This window comes from Balaenoptera musculus, chromosome 12 (assembly GCF_009873245.2).
Source record: "Balaenoptera musculus isolate JJ_BM4_2016_0621 chromosome 12, mBalMus1.pri.v3, whole genome shotgun sequence".
Lineage (NCBI taxonomy): Eukaryota > Metazoa > Chordata > Mammalia > Artiodactyla > Balaenopteridae > Balaenoptera > Balaenoptera musculus.
In genome coordinates, this window is record NC_045796.1 from 17,175,710 (window position 1) to 17,202,818 (window position 27,109).

Sequence of the window (27,109 nt, forward strand, 5' to 3'; positions counted from 1 at the left end):
GCCCATCCAAAACTGTCAACAGAAGATTATTTTTGACCAAGATTTTAAAAATTCCATTTCAAAGAGTTGGAGAGCAAACTACAACAACCACCAACAATATTTTTATGCAAATAGAGTTCCCTTGGTGGTTTCAAGTGCTTAAAAGAATTTCTGTACTTGACACTTAATCTAGCACAGTGGCTCTCAAAGTGTGGTCCACAGATTGCTGGTGGGACTTGAGACCCTTTTAGGGGTCCACAAGATCAAAACTATTTTCATAATCATACTAAGGTGTTATTTGTATTTTTGATGGTGTCAACATTGGCACTGATGGTGCAAAACGGTGGTGATGAGTGGTTGGCTCATTAGCATGAATCAAGACAGTGGACCAGGGGTTTCCCTGGTGGTGCAGTGGTTAAGAATCTGCCTGCCAATGCACGGGACACAGGTTTGAGCCCTGGTCCGGGAAGATCACACATGTCGCGGAGCAACTAAGCCCATGCGCCGCAACTACTGAGCCTGCGCTCTAGAGCTGGTGAGCCACAACTACTGAGCCCGCATGCCACAACCACTGAAGCCCACGCGCCTACAGCCCATGCTCCACAACAAGAGAAGCCACCTCAATGAGAAGCCTGCGCACCGCAACAAAGAGTAGCCCCCACTCGCCGCAACTAAAGCCCGCGTTCATCAACGAAGACCCAACATAGCCAAAAATTAATTAATTAATTAAGAAAAGAAAAGACAGTGGACCAGACTTGACTAGATATCATGGTACTCTTCACCACTGCACACACTTCAAAAATTTTTTTAACTTAAGAATGTCTTTGAAGGAGCAGTAAAAACTATTAGTTGTACTCAATTTCAGCCCTTTCAACTCTGTGAGGAGATAAGGGAAGTTTGCATAAAGCATTTCTGCTATTGACCTCTCAGCAGTCTGGTGGAGTCTAAGGACCCACTTCTCAGATCAATGTGCTTAAATGTATAAAATAAAACATATAATAGTAGAAAGAAAACCAAATATATTGAATTATTTATCAAAATACTAAAAAGTCGGGGTAAGTAATATATGTGCTTGTTAAAATATTAAATAACAAGATTTCTCAGTGGGTCTAATATCGACCACCATATCAATCCAAGTATTATGGTAGTGTGAATGGTTACTTAAAGAGATCTCCAGTAAGAGTAATTGATATAAAATAGATATGAATTCTATTGGTGACATTATAGGTATTGTGAATACTGCTATAGCTTGTTGCCTATATTCAAAAATGAAGGAAATGCTAAGTTAGTGAAAATAATGACGTATTAGTTTTCCTCTAGTGGAGTTCATAGACTCTCCTGGACTTTATCCATGGACAGTTATCACCACCTGACCACTGCGTATTATTTGTCTATCTGTTTGTTTACTATTTGTCTCGCGTCACTAGGGTATCAGCTCCAAGAGAGGTGGGACTTTGTGTTGTTCAGAGCGGTCCCAGGGCTTTGAAGGGTACCCGGCCTGGAGCAGATATTCAGCCAGCATTTCTCGAGTGAATGAGGAAGTACCATCAGTTCCAGGCCCCACTGAATCAACTTGGCCCATTCTCCTCTTTCCACTTCTAGGTCAGACTCCTAAAAGAACATCACTGCAGATTTCAAATTTACACCTCTTATAAATATGGTGGTTCGCAGCCAGTCTCATTATTTGATCCAAACTGTTTTAGAAAGAAGTTGGTGCTTTAAAAGAACTTCTCAATCAATTAATACAGAGCCTCCTAGCACTATTCTCTGGGGGTCTGGGGATGATCAGCGCCTACTACTGTTCCCTACTGGCTTTCACAGAGAAAAGGCAAATGACTGAAACACAAGAATTTTCTGCAAAATCCCCAAAGTAAAGCTTTTGTGCGCTAAGATGGAAAATATGAATCTGAAAGTCTGTATATCTGGGATTATAATTTTATCCATGAGAACACCCCGGTGTCATGTGAACGAGGTCAAACAGGTAAATGGAGAAGTAGCATCCAGTTAACTTGTCCCTGAATGTTTTCTTTGGCTTCTCAATCTTAATGCGCTAATTTGCTTAACTATTCAAATTCAAAAGCAAGAAAGATCTCCTTGGTGTCAAAGCTTAGGCTTGCTCCTCCAATATTTTTATTACAAAATCAACCCATGTTTATTATAGAATATACGGTTAAGCAAAAAAAGGAAAATAAAAAGCAACCATAATCAGAGGGAGATGTGATTAAGGAAGAAGAGTCAAAGAGCTGCAACATCGCTGCCTTTCAAGATGGCGGAAGAAGGCCAGGAGCCAAAGGAGTGCGGGTGGCCTCAGGAACTGGAAAAGGATGATCTGCTTTATACTACAGAAGATGAAAGGCCAGTTGCTAAACCTGTGTAAGGATCAGCTATAAAATGAGGACAATACCAAACTTAAAATGGCTGAGATTATGGAAGTGTATGATCTTCTGTTTTGGTGGAAAATGGATAATAAAGAGACAAATGAGAAGTTCCTGAAGAAACCCAAAGATAAAAGCCCAATGAAGAAGAGAAATTCTTAGTGTAAATATATACATTAGCTCTAAGTTTCAGATCTAAAGATAGTTTGTTGGGTGTAGTTTCCATCTGTGATGGACTCCTTGGTTCAAAGGCACAGAGTATATGAAAATTTTTGTCTGTTAAAATTACATTTTCAGTATGCACAGCTAACTCATACATGCGGAAAACCTTTTAAATAAAATATTCCTTGAAATAAAAAAAAAAAGCAACCATAAATCTGCCACACAAATATAAATATTTTAAAATAAAAGATATAAGGAATTAAAATATAATAGATAAAAAGAAAAATATTTTGGTGTAGAACCCTTTTTAGTATTTTTTATATGAAAGTCTATTTTGGTTACTGTAGGTTGTCCTGACTCTAATGCCAAATTCCAAATAAAATATTAAAAAGAACAAAGGAAGCAATGGTCTTTGAACTTTATTACCCTACACACATATTTTTTTTTTATATTTAAATGTGAAGTTTCTTCACAAAGTGGCCCTGTTTCTTTAGTTGCATTTCCATTGACTTAAATGTTCCCCCATCTAAATTACAAATGGAGAAGAGTGGAATTAATAAAGTAAAAACTCACTGATTACCAGAAAGCTCAGGAAAGTTTGTTATTTACCAGATGAACTGGCAACTTATTAACTCTTGTATTTGAGGAAGAGATGTGAAGATTAGACAGAGCCTTCACCTCTCAAATGATAATGGTCAATGGCCCTGGTTGGGCTTTGATGTCTCAGTTTTACAGGTCCCGTTTTGGAAGAGTAAACATGGCTGCCTTAATTAGTAAGTTATCTGTTAACCTGGAAAGACACCGGACAGAGTTGGGGACACATAATCTGCATTTGCTGTTGTTAGAACAGATGCTTCTATTAACGCAATCCAAGTTGTTTTCAGTTTATTTGAATGAGGATAAAGTCCAATCACTTTTGTTTACCCATTATTTTGGTAAGGGTCTCATGGGTTACTTTTTTTCCCCTTAATGCCCTGGCCCTCCGTCAAATCAGTCTACAGTATTGGTAAAATGCTAATGCAGTTTGTAAAAAGTAATGGAGACCCAGGTGTTGGATTTCTGCTGTGGCTTAGCTACTCCTTCAAAGAGGGAAGGCCCTGAAATTTCTGACTTCAATATTCCACCTCGGTTGTTCCCTCCCTTCACTGTCCTAAATCCTTTTGAACCTTTTAAGCTTTTTAACCAAGGTTTTTATTTGGGGGCACTTACTGAGGTCAAAGAACCCCACCTTCTGTGAAGCTCCCACAATGCCATAAATTGCTTCTTTAGAAGTCTAGAGGCTTCAAATGATAACAAGAACACTGTAAATTATGTGTTTCTTGTATTTTCAAAGGCTTTGAACATCTATTATCCCATTTTTACTGGCTGATGGAGGACTGATGAGGATCCTACATTTCTAGAAGGGCCATTTCAGAGGAGCAGAAGTGGCTGTAAAGCTCACTCCTGGCTCACTCACTGGTGGTAAAGGGGTGTTGGAATGTGGGTGGGAGAGAGTGCAGGCTCTGAGCTGCTGCCTGACGGGCCAGTGAATTACCATGTATTACCCGGAAGCAGGGCAATGTGGAGGAGGAACAAACAAGCTGCATCCTTGGAAACAGGCAGAAGTCTCCTTTGAAGAGTGGATTTGGCAATGGAAAGAGGCAAGTTGCAGTGTTGAAGTGTAGAGGGCTGGGGCGTGGCTGGGAGGGGGCAGGGAGCATGAGACAGTGCATCACCTCGCAGGTCTACACCTGCAGGTTAGAGACCAGAGAGGCGGCCTCCTCTGGCTTCCTGCCTGTCTTTCAATGGAGAACACCAGCCGAAATGAACGTCAGGAAGTTTCGGGTGTTGCTGATTTTTAAATAAATGAAATTAACCAGGTAATTGACATCATGATGCAGGCTCTGCCTACCTGTCCAATCTGGGGTTCCTGTTCCCGCCTCATCCTTTATGCCCCAGCAGCCTTTGCTGCCTTTAGTTCCTCCCGTGCAGCAAGCTGTTTCAAGTTATTCCCTCTCTGCCTGGCTGCCTTCTACTTATCCAGCAAGACTCAACTCGTGTCACCTCCTCCAGGAAGCCTCCTGGACATGACCTCCACAGCCGTCCACTGATGCCCGTAGATAATGCCCTGGTGTTAGGACCCAAGGGCTATGTGCCTGCCTCTCCCCTTAGACTGTATTTCTAAGAGCAAAGTCTATCTTGTTTCCCCAGCCCTTACCACTGCACGTGGCCCAGAGCAGACGCCCAGTGCCTGTTTGGCTGAATGATACACGTTTGATAAATGAACACATACACACGTGATGAAGATGAAGAGGGTTGAAGCAAGGAATAAAACTTGAACGTGCGCTCCACAGCAATAGCAATTTGTGTCCCATTCCCTGATGGTCCCAAGTGCCGAGAAAAGGGCCTCTCTCGTACTTTTTATTTAAAAAGTATTTTTAAATAAATTAAAAAGGAAGAAACGTTTTTGGAAGTGGTGCAGAAGTGGTGATTTACAGATTCTTTTGCAATGTCAAAAGATTTCAAAGAGCTTTGCTTGCGGGCAAGGGTTGCTGTCATGATAGATCTGCTTTTTCATCTGGAAGCAGGCTTCCTGGCATAAGCTTCTTCCTCAGCTGGTTCATGTGCACTAGAAATATTTTTAGTAGCTCACATATTTTGCAGTTTGAAGTGACTCTGAAACCTGAGTCTTCTGACTCTCAGGGACACTTAGGGCACATTACTTTCTACAGTGGCCAAAGTCCCCGGGCTTCTTTTCATCCTAACCTTTCTTGGGTTGTTCTCTACAGATGCTGTGCTCTCAGACTCTGGAGCACATGACACAGGCAGCATGCAAATTTTATTTCCCAGGCTGGAGAGTGCAGAGCTGGGAGGATAAACAATTTCACAATAAGCTGCTAGTGGCCAGGCAGGCAGGAAATTAATATATCCTCTGGTCTGTGTGTGGGAGTAGGCAGGAAGCATATCAATTACATCACTGGGCTGTAATGGATGTTACAGTCCTCTTCAAAGGTCATCTTGAGGTTGAAACACACTTTCCAGTAGTGTCTGCCTTTATAAATGTAAGATGCAGGAATTCATATGCGTGGTAACAGATATAACTGTCCTGGACCCAACATTTTACATAATTTCATAGATTACCAATCCCTAATCATCAGTAGAGATATGTACATATATCAGTGTTACCTTCGAAGGTAAATACTTATTCAGCAGTGGGGTGGTGGGCAGGGGCGGGAATACAAGGAAGTATAAGATAATTTCTCTTCTTATCCTGGAGAAAGTTTCTGTGTAGGTAGGGAGCAGGGCGCACAACAGTGATGATGAAATGCAGGGAGGACAAAACACAGGGCATGACAACCCTTGCTACAGGGATTCAGAGGAAGGAGGGTGGCTTAAGGAATTTTTGGTATCAGAAATGAATCAGAAAATCGTTAAGCGAATTGCCTGTAATATAGAAGTTGGAGAGGCAACTCTGGAGTCAGATGACCTGGATTCAAATCAGTGGCATACTGGTAAATGTATAACAACCACCCTTCCTGAAAAAACAAAGACCTGATTTATAGCATTTGCAGATTTCCATGGTGTAAATATGCCTACCATGGCCAAATTCAAGCCACCATCTTGATGTCAACTAAATAGCACAATTCCTGAAAATTTAACAGTTGCTCAGAGCCAGTCCAAGCCAGCTCCAGCACACCATTGGTTGAAACCCAGGCTCTGCTTCTTACTAGTTGTGTAAACTTGAGCAAGTTACATAGCTTCTGTAGTCCTTAGTGTCTCATCTGTGAAATGGGCATAATAATATTTACCTTAGAGGGATGCTGTAAAGATTACATGAGATAATGTATGTGTGGCAGGTATGAACCTCTCCTGCTGTCGGGAGAGTAATTGACCAATGGTCCGAGATGCTTTGCTCTGAATCTATCACCTCATTCCTGCTGAGGCCACGGGCTGCTGTAAGCCAAAGAATGGCAGAGAGGTTATAGCAGGCCCATTCCTGCAAGCTGCAGGACTCCTCCGATGGATGACTTTGACTTGAAGATTCCCCACTGGCTTGGCCAAAACTTTATTAGAACTGCACTGTAGTCTGAGCTTCTGCCTACCCAATTCTTCCTTCTCTGTTCTTCACGGGGGTCAGACCTACAGCAGGTATGATGTCTTTTTCCAATTCCCTTTTCCCTCACCAGCATTTCTCCCAATAAATCTCTGCATGTCCTATCTCATCTTGGCTTCTGCTTCTCAGAGGAACTTAGCATGCTAATCACTTTAGACTGTGCATATAGTAAGTTCTCAATAAATATTTAATTTTTAAAAAAGAAGAGTCAGGGCTTCCCTGGTGGCGCAGTGGTTGAGAATCTACCGGCCAATGCAGGGGACACGGGTTCAAGCCCTGGTCTGGGAAGATCCCACATGCCGCGGAGCAACTAAGCCCGTGCGCCACAACTACTGAGCCCGCGCGTCTGGAGCCTGTGCTCCACAACAAGAGAGGCCGCGATAGTGAGAGGCCCGCGCACCGCGATGAAGAGTGGTCCCCGCTTGCCACAACTAGAGAAAGCCCTCGCACAGAAACAAAGACCCAACACAGCAAAAATAAATAAATAAATAAATAAATTTTTTTTTAAAAAAAGGAAGAGTCATGTGGGATTCCCTTGCCCTTGAGGACCTACTCCTTCCCCTGGTAAGTGATCCTGAGAAAGAACATCCTCTTTAGGAGAGACGATGACTATCAACCCAGGGGTGCCTCTGCCTACCTCATCAGGGCAATGCAGACCAACACTTCCATCACTATCTCCATTTTTCTAGTTTTCTTTCGCTTGCCCCTCCTAGCCACTTCCAACGATGACGAACCATCCTCCCTTCTCAAAACTTGTTCCCTCTGATTCTGTGATGCCACATGTCTATGTTATCCTCTTCTTGGGACTGACGCTCTTGTTTCCTTTGTTTCCCATTCCTCAAAGAGTGCTAAAAAATGGGTGACCCACAGGCTCTTTATCCTCATCCTGGATTTCACCAAATGGCTTCCATTCAACAACTTTCAGCAAATAATCAGTGAGCGCCGCCATTGCTCCAGACATGATCTCACCCCTCACGGAATATAGATATAGATATAGATGTAGATATATAGATAGGTATATATAATTACCCTTTCTCTGGATACTGATAATTTCCAATTCTATATATTTAGCCCAGCCCTCTCTTCTGACTGCTGGATGTCTCCATTCACATGAGCATCTGAAACTCAGCATATCCAAAGCAGAACTTATCTTTCCCGCCCCTCTGTACCTGTATTCCCCACCTACAGTAGTACCCTCCATCGAATTGCTCCAACCAGAAACCCAGGGTCTTCCTTAACTCCCCTCATCCTCCAGCTCCACATTCAATCACTCAGGAAGCAATGACTGATTCTACCTCAGACATGTGTCTTAATCTTTTCATTCCTATCAGTCTCCTCTACCATGCCAATTCTACTCCAAACCAAAATAGTTTATCTTGCCCCACTCCAAGCATCTTCCCCTTGCACAAGATTTCAAATGCAAATCCTATCATGTCACGGCCCCCTCCCCGACCACAATTCGACCTGTCTGAGACTTTTCATTGTTTTCAGAATAAAGCCTCACATACTTATGGTATATTTGCCCCTGCCCACCTTTCCATCTGCACAGCATACCCCTGTGCCCTGCCTTCTAAACTCCATCCATATAAGTTTTGTAGTACCTGGGACTCTTGATTTACGTACATACTGTTCCCACAGCCTGATCATCTCTTCCAGTCACTTGTTTAATGTCTGTTTCCCTGACAGATTATACACTCCATGAAAGCTGGAACTACATCTGTGTTTTTCAGTACTTCATTCTCAGTATCTGCCAAAGCACTGGCTACAGAGTAGGTGCTGAGTACTTGTTGAAAGAAAGAGAGAATGAATTAACCATATCAGAATATAAATAGTCCAAACATTTATGCACGAGATGTACATAACCTTGTGGATGGGTAGGTTCATTAAAAGATGCTGGTAATAAAATGCCAGACCTACCAGTTTTATTTATAATTAAAGAAAAGAACCCAGGAAGAAGAGTTTAACATTTAAAAAAAAAAAAAAGCTGTCAATTTCAGTCACTGTGAGGGTGTGAGTGAGCATGTGTAGGTGTGTGTGTGTGGGGGGGGGTGTGGTGACAGGGGGTCCACCATGGTGATTTGGTCATCTTGAGATGACTGTGTCTTCCTTTTCTGCACAGGCATGAAACTGAACTAGGCCATCATAATAAGCAGACTGGTGAGCAATAGACTGGAAAAGTTTAGGAGATGGCCATCACTTCTGGGCTTCATAATTTTGTTCCAGAACTTAACATACACCCTTTTCAGACTTTCCTATATTTCACAAATTTGTTCATGACATTCTATTCCTAAATTCACTTTCTCTGACCTGATTTAGCTTAGCTTTTACAGTCAACACCATCATAATGAGGGCAACTCCATGTGGTATTTCCAACCTTCACGCTCCAGTCCTAACTCCTTAAATGAGTGGATGAGATGAGATAACCTCTATGCTTCTTTTCTGTCTTGAAAAGTACTATGATTAATTAAGGTCTGTTTTTTTTTTTTCCTCCCTTTTCTCAACTCCCTGGGACCCCGTGTTAAAAGGGCCCTGATGACAAATCCTGTTCTTACGTTTGCCTTCCTCCTTGCTAATCTTTTTTCTTCCTTCTTTGTTTGTAGCCTCTTCTAATTTACCAATGATGGTGTGATCATAAGTCAAGGGCCTACCCAGTATGACACCATTCCAATAGACCCTGGTAAAGATATTTAATTGCTTCTTGCCACAATTTTGTTATTTGTAAAATGGGACTAATAAGGCTATCTTGGAGAACAGCACAATTTTGGAAGACTGTAGACTTAATGAGAAGCTTTGAATTTCTCAAAAGAAAAGCCTTTTGAAAACTTGGTGTTAATTCAGCCCTTGATGTAAAATCATTTATTTTGACTGAATTTTAAAATTCTCAATGTTAAATGTGGCTTTGCAAATAAATTAAATACAGATTTTGCTCTGCAGAAGCCTGACTTCCACTAATAACATTTAGAGAGGATTACTTGAGGTATCTTTTAGCCAAAATATTAAAATTGATACTGGATGAAAAGTAGAAACCAAAGTAGTCATCAGGAATAGGGTATAAAGCAAATAATGCCCTTCTCCAGGTTAGAGGAACTTTTTCACGAAGAAGAAACACTTCTAAAAATTAAATTTTGTTGGATTATCGATAACATTTTATTTACTTATAAACAAGCAAGTGCTATAGACCTCAAGTTTAAAAGTACTATTTGCTAAGGCAGCTAAACCTAGCAAAACTGTTTCTTTTTGCTTTTGATAGTAAAATATTAGTCTAATTAAATTGGTGTAACTTAATTTCATCAGCTTTAATAGAGAGCTGAACTCCAAGACCTGCCATGCCCTGGGAAGTGCCTTTAGATCCGTAGAGGCAACAACTAACTTAGCTGATAACAACTAAGCATCCATTTTCTCCAGAAAAAAAATCCAGCTAATCATCAGTCATGGCCTAGAGGCAAGTGAGAGACCTGTACATAAAATACAGATGTGCACATTTATATGAATGGAGAAACTTGAGGATACACTGACATGGTCATATATTTATCAAACTGTGAATCAATCCAATATTCATTTAGTCATTTATTCAACAAATAATCTTTGAGCACTTACTATGTGTCAGATCCTGTTTTTTTATTTAAAAAAAAACTTTTTTTAGGTGCTGAAGACATGCTGGTGAGTAAGGCCGCTAAGTTCCCTGCACATATGCAGTAAAGCCTATTAAGTCCTTCCTACATGATGGGCTCCAGGGAAGCAATAAATGGGATGTATACAAAGCAGGGAAGATGATACGTGACCAACAGCAGATGGAATACTTGACAGTCAGGCTGAGAAAGGACTAAGGAAACAAGCTGAGAGTCACATAGGATGAAAAGAGGCAGTTCAGCATGGTGGTTAGGGACATGGCCTCTGAAGCCAGACTGCCGGAGTCTGAATCCTAGTTTCCTCACTCCATGGGTGTAACTTAACTCTGGGCAAGTTGCTTAACCTTCCTGAGCAACAGGCTAGTCATTAAATTGAGATCAAAATAACATAATAATAATCTCATAAGACTGTGTTATGAGGATCAAGTTAAGCATTCAGGTACTACGGAACAGCGACCCAGAGGTTGGGATAAAGAGAGAACGGTGATGAGATTTTGAAGGATGGATAGGATATGGATGGAGAGAGAAACGAGAAGAAGACTTTCCAGCTTAGGGTAGCAACATAAGGAAAAGAATGGATATGGGAAGGAGCCTGTTCTCAAGAGAGAATGTGAGAAGCTTGGTTCAATTAGCATTTATTTGGGAAAGCAGTAAGTCAATGCTGGCAGCATAGGTCCAGATTATTGAGAGTCTTGAAAGCCAGAGAAAGGACTTGAGAATTCATCACAGAAGGCAGGACGCACCAAGCTTCTTGAGCAAGAAATTAAATGACAGGATGTGAAGTGCTGCTTTGGAAAACGAATCTGGCAGCACTATACAGGGTGAAAGAGCGAGAAAGTGGCTGAATCAGAGGAGATTAGTTAGGAGGCTGTTCCAGTGCTGAAAAACATTAAAGACAGTGCTAATGGCAGTGGCAATGGAGAGAGGGTGAGCGACGTTGAGAGACATTCTAAACAAAATAAAAAGGGTTTCAGTGCAGATTGGACTGAATGGATGAAGGAGAAGAACTTTCCAAAACAAATCAGGGTAATGGTATATTGATGATGTATGTATATTATTCAAATGTTTTCAATTGCAGAGTGATCAGAATGGGCAAACATAGAATAGGCAAGATGCATGAAACTGCCTGCACAAAACTCTCGCAGGATGCCCACGGAAGACTGAACATGAGAACCCGATGAAGATGCAGAGCCAAGGTATTAATGGAAAGAAAGAAATATTGTGTGACAGGAGGAGCCCACCTGTGAAGGGCCAGAAACAGAACCCACCATTCAAAGTAAATGATGAATTACTCAGGCTTTCACGTCTGGGGTTTGCACACAAAGGTAAAAGGCATATACTAATGTATGATATTAGTGATCTGAATTTAATGAGGGGAGCAGCTGGAAGTGACCAAGTTAAAGTCTCAGATGCATATTAAGTCAGAACAATTCAAGTGAGGGGTTTTATTTGCTGACTTCAACTTAGTTTCCACAAGTAAAGGAGAAATAACACTCATCCGGCGAACCTGCTGATCACACAGGGCTAAGAGTGAGCACAGTGGGAGATGCAGTGTCACTCAAGGTCTCCCACGGTGCTTCTCAAGTCCATCTAAAACTTAATGTTTTCTGGGGATGTATGTGGTGGGAGGGAGAGCTGACCAAGCTGATTTTAAAGTTTCTATAGAAAAATCAACAAAGAAAAAAGAGCTAGAACAGTTAGGGGAAAAGATTAGTGAGAAGAGATTAGAGCCCACCAGATAATAAAATATTTAGTATATAATAGTTATTGTATAGTACATTAATTGTATTGATGATATTATTGTCTATTATATAATAAAATGTATATTATGTGATTATATATTAGTTTACACACAAGAGCACACACACACATATATATATGTAATAGTGTTCTACTATACCTAAAGACACGGATCAATGGAATAATATAAAAAGTCAAAAAATTGATCCCTCCAAAAATAAGAATTTATTATATGGTAAAGGCGACACTTTAGTGTGAAAAAATAAATTATTCTGTAAACATTGTTGAGATAATTTGTTAACCATCTGGGAAAAAAAAGATATTGGATTCATATGTTACACCTGACAGCAGGATGGATCAAAGATTTTATATTAAACAATAGGAATTACAACAAAAACCCCGGAAGACACCATGGAGAATTTTTTTAATAGCTTCAGAGCGAAGAAGGTCTTTCTAAGTGTAACACACAACTTAGAAGCAGCATTTCACATCCTGACATTTAATTCCTTGCTCAAGACGTTTGGTGAGTCCTGCCTTCTATGATGAATTTTCAAGTCCTTTCTGCAGCTTTCAGGACTCTCAGCAATCTGGTCCTGTCCTGCCAGCCTTGACTTACTGCTTTCCTAAATAAATACGTGCTAATCAAACCACGCTTCTCACATCCTGTTTCCAAAACTGGCTCATTCTCACTTGCATTTTTCCTATGCTATTCATTGGTTAATCTATCCTTTTTCTCTTGGTTTGTGATGCTTTTTTTCATTGAAGTTTTTTACTGAGATAATTGTAGATTCACATGCGGTTGTGATGCTTTTTGGTTAAATATTATGATAATGTTTTTTTAAAAATAAATTTATTTATTTGTTTATTTTTGGCTGTGTTGGGTCTTCGTTGCTGTACGCGGGCTTTCTCTAGTTGCAGCGAGCGGGGGCTACTCTTCGTTGCAGTGCGCGGGCTTCTCATTGTGGTGGCTTCTCTTGTTGCGAAGCACGGGCTCTAGGCACACGGGCTCAGCAGTTGTGGCGCACGGGCTTAGTTGCTCCACAGCATGTGGGATCTTCCTGGACCAGGGAGCGAACCCGTGTCCGCTGCATTGGAGCAGATTCTCAACCACTGCGCCACCCGGGAAGTCCAAAGTCAAAGTCTCCATCTTGAGGAACTTTCCAGTTATCAGGAAAAACATTTTTGGACATAGGGAAGGGTTCATGCATATTCTGATTACAGTTTTCATGACTCTTATTCTTGAAGTCCTGTTTATCAAAGTAATCCATGAAAGATGGTCTTTGTACTTGCGGTGAAGTTGCATTTCTTTTCATAGTTCCATCTTCTTCTTCCTCATCCTCACTGTTTATAACCATGGTCCGCAAGTCAGACTCTAACACTGTGCTATTATGTTCAATCACGGCCTGGGCCCCTTCACTCATCGTGCTTGTGGGCCTCATGGTGCCCACGCTTTCCGAGCTAGTCTTCACCATGGTGTGGGAATACAGCTCATCTTCATCCGAATTTTCTTCTTCCAAGTCTCGCTCTATTCTTCATGTCTTTTAGCCTTGATTTCCATAGCTTCTGTGATCAAGTCTCTTAAAATTGATACAGGTTTTGCATTCCTGATAAAAGGGTGCGGTAAAAGTTGTGTTGCAGTAGTTCTCTGCTCAGGATTCTTCACTAGGCACTTTTTAACAAAATTGGTGAAATCATCAGAACAAAGTTCCGGCTTCCTGAATGTTGGTGGTGGGTTTGTGGGAATCATAAAAATAGCCTGGGGGTCTGGCAACAGGAGGAGGAATTCCCAGAGAATCAGACTTTGAAGGCTAGCAGGATTTGACTGCAGGACTTCGACAGGACTGGGGGAAACAGAGACTCCACTCATGAAGGGCACACACAGGGTAGTGTGCGCATCGGGACGCAGGGGGAAGGAGCAGTGACTCCGTAGGAGACTGAGCCAGGCCTCCCTGCTGGTGTTGGAGGGTATCTTGCAGAGGCGGGGGGTGGCTGTGGCTCACCATGGGGACAAGGACACTGGCAGCAGAAGTTCTGGGAAGCGCTCCTTGGCGTGAGCCCTCCCGGGGTCCGCCATTAGCACCACCAAAGAGCCTGCATGCTCCAGTGCTGGGTCGCCTCAGGCCAAACAACCCTAAGTATTATGATAATATTATAACAATATCGATAGCTGACATTACACCTAGGGAACAGAAAGACACAGAAGAGTTTTAAGCAGGAGAAGGACAATGTCCGATTTGCACACTAGGTGCTATGACTGTGGAGAAGGACAATGTCCGATTTGCACACTAGGTGCTATGACTGTGGAGAAGGACAATGTCTGATTTGCACACTAGGTGCTATGACTGTGGAGAAGGACAATGTCCGATTTGCACACTAGGTGCTATGACTGTGGAGAAGGACAATGTCCGATTTGCACACTAGGTGCTATGACTGTGGAGAAGGACAATGTCCGATTTGCACACTAGGTGCTATGACTGTGGGTTGGAAGATGAACTGGAGCCAGGCTGACCGGCTATGAGGCTTTTGCAGATATCTGGGTGGAACATGAGGAGGGCTTTGTTGGTGACCCTGATGGGGAATGATCTGAGAGACGTCAAGGAGGAAGAAGCGACAGTCTTGGCAGCTGGACTGGACACTCTTGTGCCCTGCCTCCCGTCCTCTTGGCCACTTTTTACTCTAGCCATTGCTGCAGCCATGAGATTCACGCAGAAGTAACCTGAGAGCAACCTTGCTTTCTGTTCCCAGTGCTACACCCAGAGGAACCCACATGGCACCCATGTGTGCACAGCCCAGATGTGCGGGGAGTTAAGGCTTCATGAGGTGAACCTGACAACACACGATGAAAGCAGTGGACAAATGCTTTCTGCTTTCCTCAGTCAGAAACATTCTAGGGCAAATTCTACCCTGTCCTCCCACAGTGCTGGCAGGCTTGAGCCTTGGTTTCCACGGGAGTGACCAATGTCAGGACACGCCCTTGTATTGACCTTCCCTCCTCCCCTCTCTCTCCAGTCCCCCACTCCTAGTCCCTGGGATCACTGTCCAAATTCTAAAACCCTTTATCCAAACCCTTGCCTCAGGCTCTGCTTTCAGGAGGATTCCAGGTTAAGCTGGTGACTGATTGCATATGGGTTGGGGGGTTGGGGAAAGAAAGCAGGCAGGGATGACTCCAGAGTCTCTTGTATGGGTGACTGAACCGATAGGGGTATCACTCACTATTAATGGAAAACAGGAGGAGATGGGTTTCTTTGTGTGTGGTAGAGGCAGAGTAGGAACAGATGCTCATCTTGCCATAGCTATTCCCATCACAGTGTCTGATGCTTTGCAGGTGTTCAAAATATACTGAAGTTGTAAGTGGAGAGAAGAGGCAAACATTGGTGCTTGGTCCACATTTGTATCTATTATTAAGTATGTACTGAAAGTTGGGCTGGGTGTTGGCCAGGTGGCTGTGAAGGGTGCTGGGATTAAAAGAGGAGATCATGTCCTACCATCTGAGAGAATTATATTTTAGTTAAACATATAAGACATATACAAATGTGAAATAATTTGAAGGATTTTAGAAGCAATATATATTAACAAGTAAAAAATATATATTATTTATATTAGCATGTAAAAAATAAATATAATTCACACCAAGTAATAATTACCTGGAGAAATAAAGATTAGCAGTAATCAAGGTTGGCTGAGGTTAATCTTATTGTCTTGGTTTATTTTTTATTTTTTTGGCCGTGCCGTCTGGCTTGAGGGATCTCATTTCCCCAACCAGGGATTGAACCCAGGCCGCAGCAGTGAAAGCCCGTAACCACTAGGCCACAAGGGAACTCCCTATTGTCTTGGTTTAGATCACTTTTCTTAATCTCATAGGGTTTTTATTTATTTTAATTATTTATTTATTTATTTATTTAGGCTGTGTTTGGTCTTCGTTTCTGTGCGAGGGCTTTCTCTAGTTGTGGCGAGCAGGGGCCACTCTTCATCGCGGTGCGCGGGCCTCTCACTGTCGCGGCCTCTCTTGTTGTGGAGCACAAGCTCCAGACGCGCAGGCTCAGTAGTTGTGGCTCACGGGCCTAGTTGCTCCGCGGCATGTGGGATCCTCCCAGACCAGGGCTCGAACCCGTGTCCCCTGCATTGGCAGGCAGACTCTCAACCACTGCGCCACCAGGGAAGCCCGGTTTTTATTTATTAATAGTGGTCAGATATGGAATGCCATAATTATAGTGAGATTTCATTGTCAACAAAGTTTCCTCTGTCTCTTATTGAACTTGATAACTTTCTTTTATGCATCTGCTGATTCTTCTGACAAGTCTCATCCAAGAGTTTAGTTTATTTCAAAAACTGGCAGTGAGTGTTTAAAACTCTGCAGAGTGGCGAAGGGGCAGCCATCTCACTATAAACGTCATACCAGGGGCTTCCCTGGTGGCGCAGTGGTTAAGAATCCGCCAGCCAATGCAGGGGACACAGGTTCGAGCCCTGGTCCGGGAAGATCCCACATGCCGCGGAGCAACTGGGCCCGTGAGCCACAACTGCTGAAGCCCGTGCGCCGAGAGCCCGTGCTCGGCAACAAGAGAAGTCACCGCAGTGAGAAGCCTGTGCACCGCAACAAAGAGTAGCCCCCGCTCGCCACAACTAGAGAAAGCCCGAGCACAGGAATGAAGACCCAACACAGGCAAAAATAAAAACAAATAAATAAATAAATTTTTTTTAAAAACCCTCCCCTTTAAAAAAAAAAAAAAGTCATACCGGTATAACCTTCCTCTTCAATGCAAAAAAAAAAATGAGTATAGAAACATTTAGCTACATGTTGATACAATTCCATTGTGTTTTTAGTCTGTAATATGAAATGCAGAGCCATTTTTAAAAAGCTTCATTTGACTTGAAATCGAGTAGGCTTTGGTTAGAATTCTTTCATTTAAGCATGAATGAAGATTCATGTCATGTGAGGGAAGAGTCTCCTGACATGGTGCCATATCCCTCTGCTTAGTTTCTATCCTCCCTGCAGTCACAAGTATTTAGCCTTGTCCTTCAGTTTCCAGCCATTAGAGGGCTGAGGCTGCTGCAGCTAACAGACTCTAAGACTTGTTTCGAGAGAGCCTGAGCGAAGCAAGCATTTTTCCAATTACACACTCTCTAACTCAATTTACAGTTATTAGAAAGACTGCCAGCTATTTCTTGTTAATTTTGACATTTTCATAAGTACTTACAATTAGAATTCAAGCTGAGATTCCAATAAATCTCTTAGATGTTTTACACTTAACTTTTCCTGTCTTTAGACTTCCTGAAATATTTTTAAGAACACGTTTGGAGGTCCTTCTGCCTTTGGGGAATTTATGCTGTGTATGTAAAACAGTTGGGCGGTGAAAAAATATTACAGTGTGGCAAAGCAAACTGAGGAAGACTACAGAGGTGTGCCAAGTTCTGGAAAACAAGTGTAGGATATGAAATTCAAAATTTTAACACAGATAAATCGAGCCATTAGTTTTTTACTTTATATAAAACTTCACCGCATAACTTCTTTGAATAGCAAGCTCCCTGGCTGCATTTAAAAAACATTATTTTAAAGAACATTTCCTGACTGCATTTAAAGTGTAGTTCTATTCATCCATGTCTTTAAATTTAGCATTTATTGTATTTTATGAACTGGCCTGCATTTAAAGAGTGACGCACGTCTCTTTGGAAAAATGGCATTGGATTCTAAATGCCTCATCGGCCAAATAAGAAGATGTCTTCATGCTAAAATATTTTATTCATCAAAGTACTTACTCTCTGTTTTATTGCCTAAAGCACGCTTCCTAAAGTGAGATCTTAAATGTACAGTATAATATACTCTTTGGTTTCCCACTTCAGTTTAAAAGAAAGCCTGACTTAAGACCTACACAGAGTATTCGTAAATACAACAAATCTTACACTATCCCATCAGACTCCTTTAATGACATTTATCTGCACACGCCAACTAAACGTCTAACAAATAAAAAAAATTCCTGAGGGGAAAGCAAATAGAGCTTTTCCAAATGTGCAGAGGATATAGTAAGTAAGCTTCTAGAAGATATTGGGGAGGTATATCTCTCAGTAAAAATAGCTCCTGCTAATACAGACAAGAATGGATGTGTTGTTATTTCTCAGTAGTTCTCAGCCTTAGCTACATGTTGGACTCGCTTCGGGCTTTTAAAAAGTCCCAAAGCCCAGCCTGCACCCCTGACCAATTAAACCAGAATCTTTGGGTGTGGGACCCAGGCATCAGTAGTTTTAAAAGCCTCCCAGGTGATTCCAATGAGCAGCCAGGCTGAGAACCACCACCTTCATAAATCTGAGCCATCCGTCCCAGCTGGGGTGCAGGGCTGAGCCCCCAGCAAGGAGGCAGCTGCAGCTGGTCGCTGACTCACAGTGAGGCGCGGGGGTCCGGAGCAGATGAGCTCAGCTGACAGGTGGCCAGCGGGATGCACCTGGCTGCGCTCTGGCAGCTTGGATTTGATGCCCCTGATGGGACCGTCCACTGAGAAAGCAGGTCAGGCAAAGCTGATTTGGCAGCCTCCTCGGGGACATCTGGAGGATCGCGTCTCAGTCCCAAAGCTCCTCGCCTCCCTAAACCCTCTGCTCCAGCCAAGCTGGGTGGCTGACCACAGAGCAAGCCTCGGGCTCTCAGGCTGTTACACAAACTGCGGTCCTCCTGACCCTCACCCCCGCCTGAATCTGCATCCGTCCCCAAAGACTGAGCTCCCACCTCGTCCAGGGAGCCTCCCGCAAGGATCCCACCTCTCACTGATGTTTCTCCTCCTGAATTCTCCGGTGTCTGCATCATTCTTTTGCTAATTAAACATGTCCCAACCAATGACAACTCCTCAAGTTTGGCTCTTCTGTTGCCAGCCAGGCAGTTAGCAACTGGAAGGACAGTGAGGTGCCCCCGCCCCACTGTAAATGCTCCCCCATCACCACCCCTGCCCCCAGAGCTGCTCCTCACACACGGGCCTCGCTCCATAAACACCTGCTCCTTGATTGTTTACCTCCCCCTTTGATCACAGCAGTAGCCGCAGATTAACTGGAGCCCTTTTCTGCTCTGTGTATTGAAGCTAAAGTAATTTTTTTTCCAAAAGGTAAGTTTTAGGATCCCAGGTAAACATGCTCCCCCATCCCCAGCCCTGCTTTAAATCCCTTAGTGTCTCCCCAGTCCTCTTGAACAAGCCCTGGGAGGTTCTGTGGGGCCCGACCCCTGCCTGCCCACACTATGAGATTCAGCTCTTCCTTCCTCCCTCAGCTCACCCCACTCCAGCCTCCCTGGTTCTTCCCCCATGCTCACTTCGCTCCCTTCTGCCACAGGACCTTTACATGTGCTGTTCCCAATGTCTGGATATTCTTCCTTCTCCTCTTTCCCTTCACATCTTAGTTCAACCATCACTTCTCTGACTTCTAGGCTTGCCAACTACCCCATTCTATGCCTGGACAGTGGCACATCTCTCTGTGTTGTAAAATGTGATGCAGTTACTATTTCACATGAATCTGTGTGGTTTTGGGATTAATACCTGTTTCCCTCTCAGGACTCTGAGCTCTGTGAGGACAGACACGGGGTCTATTTTTGCTCAGCGTTTTATTTCCAGTTCTTATTATTGTGCTTGTCACACAGAATACTAAATCAATATTTACTGAATGAATAAATGAATGATGAATGAGTAGATGGATGGATGAATAAGTCACCCATAGGAGTAAAAATAAAATGTATGACTGGCCCCTTGGTTTTGCAGACCAAAGACAGGAAAGCCATAGTTTGGTGCCACTGCATGGCAGCATGCCACAGTGGAAAGCAGACGTGGGCTCCCCACCGGTGGCTGGGACAAGCCAAGTTTCAAAATGCCTGTCATGCTCACAACCCCTCCACAGCCCCCTCAGTCCCCGCAGTCCTAGGTGACACTGTGGTGGGCAGGATAATAGACCCCAAAGACGTCTACACCCTTAATCCCTGGGACCTGTGAATATGGGACCATATCCAGCAAAAAGGATTCTGCAGATGTGATTAAGCTTACAGTCCTTGAGATGGGGAGACGATTCTAGATTATCTGGGTGGGCCCAGTCGATTCACAGAAAGTTTTAAAAGTGGAGAACCCTTCTCAGCTGGTTAGAGAAATGAGATGGAAGAAGAAGGAGGAGAGGGCTTCCCTGGTGGCGCAGTGGTTAAGAATCCGCCTGCCAATGCAGGGGACACGAATTCGAGCCCTGGTCCAGGAAGATCCCACAAGCCGCGGAGCAACTAAGCCCGTGTGCCACAGCTACTGAGCCTGCGCTCTAGAGCCTGCGAGCCACAACTACTGAGCCCGTGTGCCACAACTACTGAAGCCCGTGTGCCACAACTACTGAAGCCCATGTGCCTAGAGCCCATGCTCCTCAACTGCATTGAGAAGTTCGTGCACTGCAATGAAGAGTAGACCCCGCTCACCACAACTAGAGAAAGCCCGCGTGCAGCAATGAAGACCCAACACAGCCAAAAATAAATAAATAAAATAAATAAATTTAAAAAAAAAAAGAAGAAGGAGGGGGAGAAATGTCAAGCTTGGGAGGTACTCAACCCACCACCAGTTACCTGGAAAATGGAGGGAGGGAGCCACGGTTTAAGGAGCGTAGATGCCTCTAGAGAATGAGAACGGCACACAGCTGACCGACTACCAGCAAGAAAATGGGATCTCAGTCTACAACCACAGGACATGGAGTCTCAACCACCCAAATGAACAGGGAAATGGGTCTTCCCCTCAAGCCTTCAAAAAGGAAATCAGCTTTGGAGACTTCCCTGGTGGTCCAGGGGTTAAGAATCCCCCTTCCAATGCAGGAGGCGCAGGTTCGATCCCTGGTCAGGGAGTTAAGATTCCACTATGCCTCGCGGCCAAAAACCCAAAACAAAAAAACAGAAGCAGTATTGTAACAAATTCAATAACGACTTTAAAAAATGGTCCACATAAAAAAAAAATCAGCTTTGCCAACACCTTGAGTCTAGCCCAGTGGGACTGGTGTCAGACTGCTGACCTACAGAACTGGAAGATTAGAAATGTTGGTAGTTTAACCCACTAAGTGTGTGGTAAATTGCCACAGCAGTAACGGGAAATTAGCACAAACACTATACCTGGAGGTGACCCCATCCTGTCCCATCTGTCTGACCACGCCCTTGACCACAGCACGGATGAGACTCGTCCCAGGGGCAGCCAAACATGACCTAAGGCTGGTCAGAGTGACCAAGTGGACGAATAAGTCACTCTTAGAAGCCGAATGTGAGCTACAGAGAAACACCAGGAAGCATCCATCGTGGGAGCAGAGGGGAGAGCACAGCGAGCGGCTGAAGTGTGTCAAGAACCAGGGAACAGGGAGAAGGGAAGCCCTGGGCTGACCGGGTGCCCACATAACCCGGTCGCTGGACCCGGCTCCCATTCTGAACCACTTCTGGTTTTCCCGCAGGGAGGCTGAGCTGCGCTCTGATCTTTCCAAGTGGCCTGGCTCTACGTGGCATCTCCTGGTCTTTGCTGGAAGTTGTGGCCCTTCTGTCCTCATTACCAGGGCAGATACCATTAGTTATCCTAATGATAACTCTTACTTTTATCTTCCCCTGAGGCAACCTGAGTGGACCTGAACTCCTTGTAACTAATGCAGCCTAACACACTTCCTCATGTTCAAGGTTTGGTCTTATCCACTTAGCCTCTTGGAGTCGCCCTCCTAGTCTACACAGTAAGTCCCCTACATACGAACCTTCAAGTTGTGAACTTTCAAAGATGCGAACGTGCGTTCACATGTCCAATCAGGTAAGTTAGTTCACGTGTCTGGTGTACATTGTCATGTGCGTGCATCCTCTACAAGTGGTTGTGCTTTTCTGTACTTTACTGTACAGTACCGTATAGAATACAGTGGTACAGGATCTTTATTTCAAGCCCAGGATGTCTGGAAGCAAGCGTAAAAGCAGTGGTGATATAGCTGCTACTACTGTACTTTTCAAGGTACTGTATTGTAAGATTAAAAATGTTTTCTTCATTTTTTGTTTGTTTTTTATGTATTATTTGTGTGAAAAGTATTATAAACCTATTACAGTACAGTACTATTGATATATATACCGATTGTGTTAGTTGGGTACCTAGGCTAACTTTGTTGGACTTAAGAACAAATAGGGCTATGAATGCGCTCTTGGGATGGAACTCGTTCGTATGTAGGGGTCTTACCGTAAAAGGGGGTTGAAGGGGGGGTGCTAATACCTACACCAGAGGATGCCCTGGGGATGAATGTGCTGATATGGGGACAGCCCACTGACCGCATCAAGCCACACGCTCGGCTGCGTGTGCGGTTATTCGGTGACATCTCAGGTGGTGGCTGGTGGCATTCTGTTCTCCCCTCGCATAGGCTCCAAGCTCACGGCTCTCTCATGACCCCTCCTTTCCCCCAAAATCCCTTTGTTGTTTCCTACTCGCCTCGTGCCTCTCCTCCTTCTATGCCCATCAACTTCTCTGTCCCAAGCTCCCACGGATACCCCCTGTATTGCTAAACTGCAGAATTGGTCTTTGGTTCTAAAAACACCTGCGAACCCTGCTTTCGACATACTTCAGGACAAATGGATGTCAAAGACATCTCTCTCCGGGGGGGCTCCTTTGTCCTCTGCGCGGCTCACAGCATGTCAGAGCCTGCCAGCCCCGTGCACCTCTCCTCCCCACCCCCTCGGGGGTCAGAACGTGCCGCTTCGGTGACTTTACAACCGCGTGCCTACACCAGCTTAGGTTTCCAAGTAAATAAACACGGGACAAATGGGTGCCAGCGGGCTAGGATCAAAACGTGTCTCCAGCTGTTGGGAACACAAAGAGAAGCTGTTTCCTTAGAAACGGATTCCCAGGAGAAGGGGTCTAGTGGGGCCATCTGAGATCTCAGCAGAAGCCACATGGACCTGACGGTTCAGGACACGGCCCAGAGTGGCCTGAGCCACAAGAGAACAGCAGCCCCTGCTGGTTCCCCAGAGGAGAGAAGCTCCCCGGGTCTATAGAAAAAAATGGTCTCGTGGAGCCACTGATAGAGCCAGGGGTGTGAAAGCATCAATGCTGAAACGTGTTTCGTAAAGTTTTAGCTTTCAAAGCAACTCTGTACAGAATGTTCAATTTATTTTCTCAAGAAGCCTGTGATACAGGCAAGGTAATATGTTCCCATTGTACAGATGAGAAGAGTAAGGTTCGCAAAGGCTAAATCACTGGCTGAGTCACGCAGCGAGGGCAGCCGAGAGCGCAACCTAAGTACACCATGTCCTGGGCCGTTAGCTCAGCCTGCAATCATAAGCCAAATTTGAACTAGTTGGAGACAAAGAACTTTCTTACCTTCAAAGATTTGGAAAACACAGATATTTACTGAAATACGTAAAAAGCAGACGATCCAAATCCCTTATTCGTTTTCTTCCTTTAAGAAAAACGATGCTTTAGGGATGAAGGCACAGCCTGAGGTTTCATTCCCAGGACAGCCTCAGCCAGTCAGGACAGGGTGGAAATTTCCAGAAACAAGTATTTCATACATACACTTCCAAAGCTAAAGGATGCTCAGAGTCCAAAGCTTTCAAGCAGATTAAAATGCATAGCTTTCTGAAAATCTTTGCTGACGCTGGCCAATGTTCAGGCTTCTCCAGAATCCAAATGGGCCAACATGATTCACTGAATTCTTTATGAATTAAGAAGCTGTAAATTACCACTTGTTTTTTCAAACATGCATTACTTTCCACGCTTTATAGCCAAGATGAATAAACAGTATCACAGAGGCAGTTTTCTCCCTGGGAAAATGCCCTCCTCTCTCTTCCTGCTCTTCAAATGGAGGGTCACCTAGTGAAGGATACTCTGGTGAAGTTGCCGTAAGTTTGGGTAAGGAGCCCAGCTTGGTATCTTTTGGAGTTTGAAAGTGCTAAGTGCTGTCTCTGCAGAATATTTTACCATGAAACTTTCTCAGGCCAGGTTTTAGGCAAACAGCAAGCACAAATCACACACGTGTAACTGACAGAGTAGAAATGGCAGCTGACTGGAAACTCAGGGACTGGAAAAGGGAGTGGCTTCGGCAGGAATGAGATTCTCCCCCCTTGCTTGTAAATCACAACAGTTGCTCTTCATGAGCAGACATTCATTCTCATGAACTGCATTCTGGGTGCCAGGTATTTCCCTGCCCTGGAAATAACGCAGCCTGAACTCCAACTGGAGAAGAGTCTCAAGTGCTGGAACGTGTCAAAGTGTGCCTGGGCTCAGATCTACCCCACCTCCTGAGTTGAAACCCAAAAAAGGATGCAGCTACATCTGCACTCTGGCTCTGGACAAAGAGAAATGAGCCTAACAGAATTGCCTTTTCACAGCGTGGCTGCTATAAGTTGAATTTGTATCCGTTCTAGCAATAATTTATTGTAAAATTATTTCCTGATAAATACAAGTGAAGATTGGTTTGGGAAGAAACAGAAACTCTTAGAAAAATCTAATTGTTTCCAGAAAATATGGAAAACAGCTATAAGATGCTTGGGTGTTTGAAAAAAATTGTTATAACAGCTATGTCTTTGTAAAGATGTGTCAGACAAAATGATTTTGCTCAAAAAGCATGGAACTTGGCCCAGTCCTCTTCTCCCTTTACCATTCAGGAAGTCAAACATAAGGTCCAAGTGATCCAGCTTCACAGCGGTGGAGTCAGGACAGCCTCTACGCCCGGCAGGACCCCTAACCCATCACTAGACCCAGGCCCTGTTCCTACATCTGTGAAATGAGAGGTTCCTCATGACCGACCTCCAGGGACCCTGCGAATCCTACGATCCCTGCGCCCTTTTCCATTTTCTTCCCAACCACCCGGCATCAGAGATGATAATATTTCAGCCCCAGAGGCCCCGGCCCTCTCTCAGCTGTATGCTAAGCAGCTCTGCAAGGCTCACGGCCAGGAGCAGAGCTGCCTGATTTTTGGCAACGGGATAAAGCAAGTGGCTTCGGAGCACTGAGATCTGGAATCATGTGGGGATATCAGTGGACCCGTTTTGGGCCACCCCCCCCCGTGACTCTGTGTGTGTGTAGCGAGCAGGGAGAGGCCTCGCCGCGAGGTCCCCCGAGGGAGTGGCCTGCCCTGCTTGCCCCCTCTGGCACGGGGTCACCCTGCGTGCATCCCCTTTTGGGCCCTCATGCCCAGGCGGGGCCTCACTGAGGGGACCAGGTCTCCTCACAGCTGCCCTGCACCCCAGCGAGACACAAACAACACCCTCTTTTGAGCGAAACAACTGACCACCCAGGCTTGCCAAAATGAGGACAGGCTCTGAAAGGGGGCAGTTTTATTTCAAGGGTCTGATGGGACCAAGGAGATGGAATGAAAAGTTTCAGCTATGAAAAAAAAAAGGCTGTAGACTGTCTTCTTCCAAATAAACAAACCATCCTTTGAACAAGAAAACAGCCCTCCTAACGGGGTCAGGCTGGAGCTGGCTCATAAAGGAGTCACGTGTCCCCGGGGCCCCTCTCCACTCCTGCTCCCCTGATTTCTCCCTCTGCTACTTTGGGGAGCCCAGTGCTTTCCTGCTGGGGTCTTGCCAAGGAATGAGCTGAGCTCATCTGACACCGGCCCTTCCCAGGACACAGTGTTTTACATTTGGAACGGGGGCCCCTGCAAATCTCTAAGGGTAGAATTCCAGGCAGGGAAATTTCCCCGGAATCTCTCATATCACAGCATAAAGGCTCTTCAAAAATGTAAGAGTTGCCTCCATTACCAACTTTCAACATTTTATGGGCTTCAAAAAAAAAAAAACTAAACCATGAGTTTTTTCTCTCATGTTTACAAAATTTCTCTCGCTAATGATTACAACTTATTGTTTGTGTGAAGACTATGTTATGTGGAATGATTTACAGGATGGCAAAAACTTGGCAGGGTAGAAAAACGTAGACGATTCCCCCAACTCCATATTAACTACATTATAACTGTATTAATATTTTTGTTGTTGTTTATTTTATTGATTAAGTAGAGTGTATTGAGGCTTCTACTAATTCAGCCCCTCTTCTGAGTACCAGGGACATAGATGGAACTCTGATCTTATCTTGTCCTCAAAGAGCTTATAGGCTGTTGGGAGGACAGAAGAGATGTGAAGACATTATATCACCCAGAGAAATGACATGGCCAGCCAGCGCAGAACCTGGTGGGAGCACTGAAGAAGAATATTGTGACATCCATGTACAGCTGTGTAGGTTGTGCACTGCACAACTTTGGGGTCTCCATCCCACAGACCCCATTTTCAATAGAACCCCTGGAAACTTTGAGTGTGAGGAGGCTTGTGAGACTTCAGAACAAGCACCCAGGTGTCAGATATAGGTCTAGAGCAGCAGGGAGGAGTCCTGACTCCCAGAAAGAAGGGGGAGAATTGCTGAGGATGTTTGAAGGTTCATGAGATGACACATCCCCTGCTGGGAGGAGGGCTCCGCTTTTTAGTGGAGATATGGGAGAAACAATCACTGATTAAGGTGTGTACAATTTGCAGCAAGGGCTTAATTTCCAAAATATAAAAACACCTCATACAACTCAACAACAACAAAGCAAACAGCCCAATCAAAAAATGGGCAGAAGACCTAAGTAGACATTTCTCCAGCGAAGAAGTACAAATGGCCAATAGGTGCATGAAAAGATGCTCAACATCACTAATTATTAGGGAAATGCAAATCAAAACTACAACGAGGTACAACCTCACACAGGTCAGAATGGCCATCATTAAAAAGTCTACAGATAACAAATGCTGGAGACGATTTGGAGAAAAGGGAACCCTCCTACACTGTTGGTGGAAATGTAAGTTGGTATAGCCACTATGGAAAACAGTATGGAGGTTCCTCAGAAAACTAAAAATAGAATTACCATATGATCCAGCAATCCCACTCCTGGGCATATATCCAGACAAAACTCTAATCCAAAAAGACACATGCACCCCTATGTTCATAGCAGCACTATTCACAATAGCCAAGACATGGAAACAACCCAAATGTCCATCAACAGATGAATGGATAAAGAAGTTGTGGTACATATATACAATGTAATACTACTCAGCCATAAAAAGGAATGTAATAGTGTCATTTGCAGCAACAGTGATAGAACTAGAGATTATCATACTAAGTAAAGTAAGTCAGAGAAAGACAAATACCACATGATATCACTTATATGTG

General features: G+C 43.9%; 2 protein-coding genes across 2 annotated transcripts in view; both read right to left on the reverse strand.

Annotated features, from left to right (window-relative positions):
* The window catches only part of UST (uronyl 2-sulfotransferase), a 290,670-nt gene that overhangs the window by 77,801 nt on the left and 185,760 nt on the right, over nt 1-27,109 (reverse strand). The gene's annotated exons all lie outside the window — the stretch shown is intronic.
* Nucleotides 13,082-18,765, reverse strand: LOC118905099 (serine/threonine-protein kinase 3-like). The gene is given in 4 exon segments (XM_036871385.1): nt 13,082-13,506; nt 13,509-13,742; nt 14,488-14,546; nt 18,353-18,765. Coding segments are annotated over 4 exon segments (1,131 nt in total).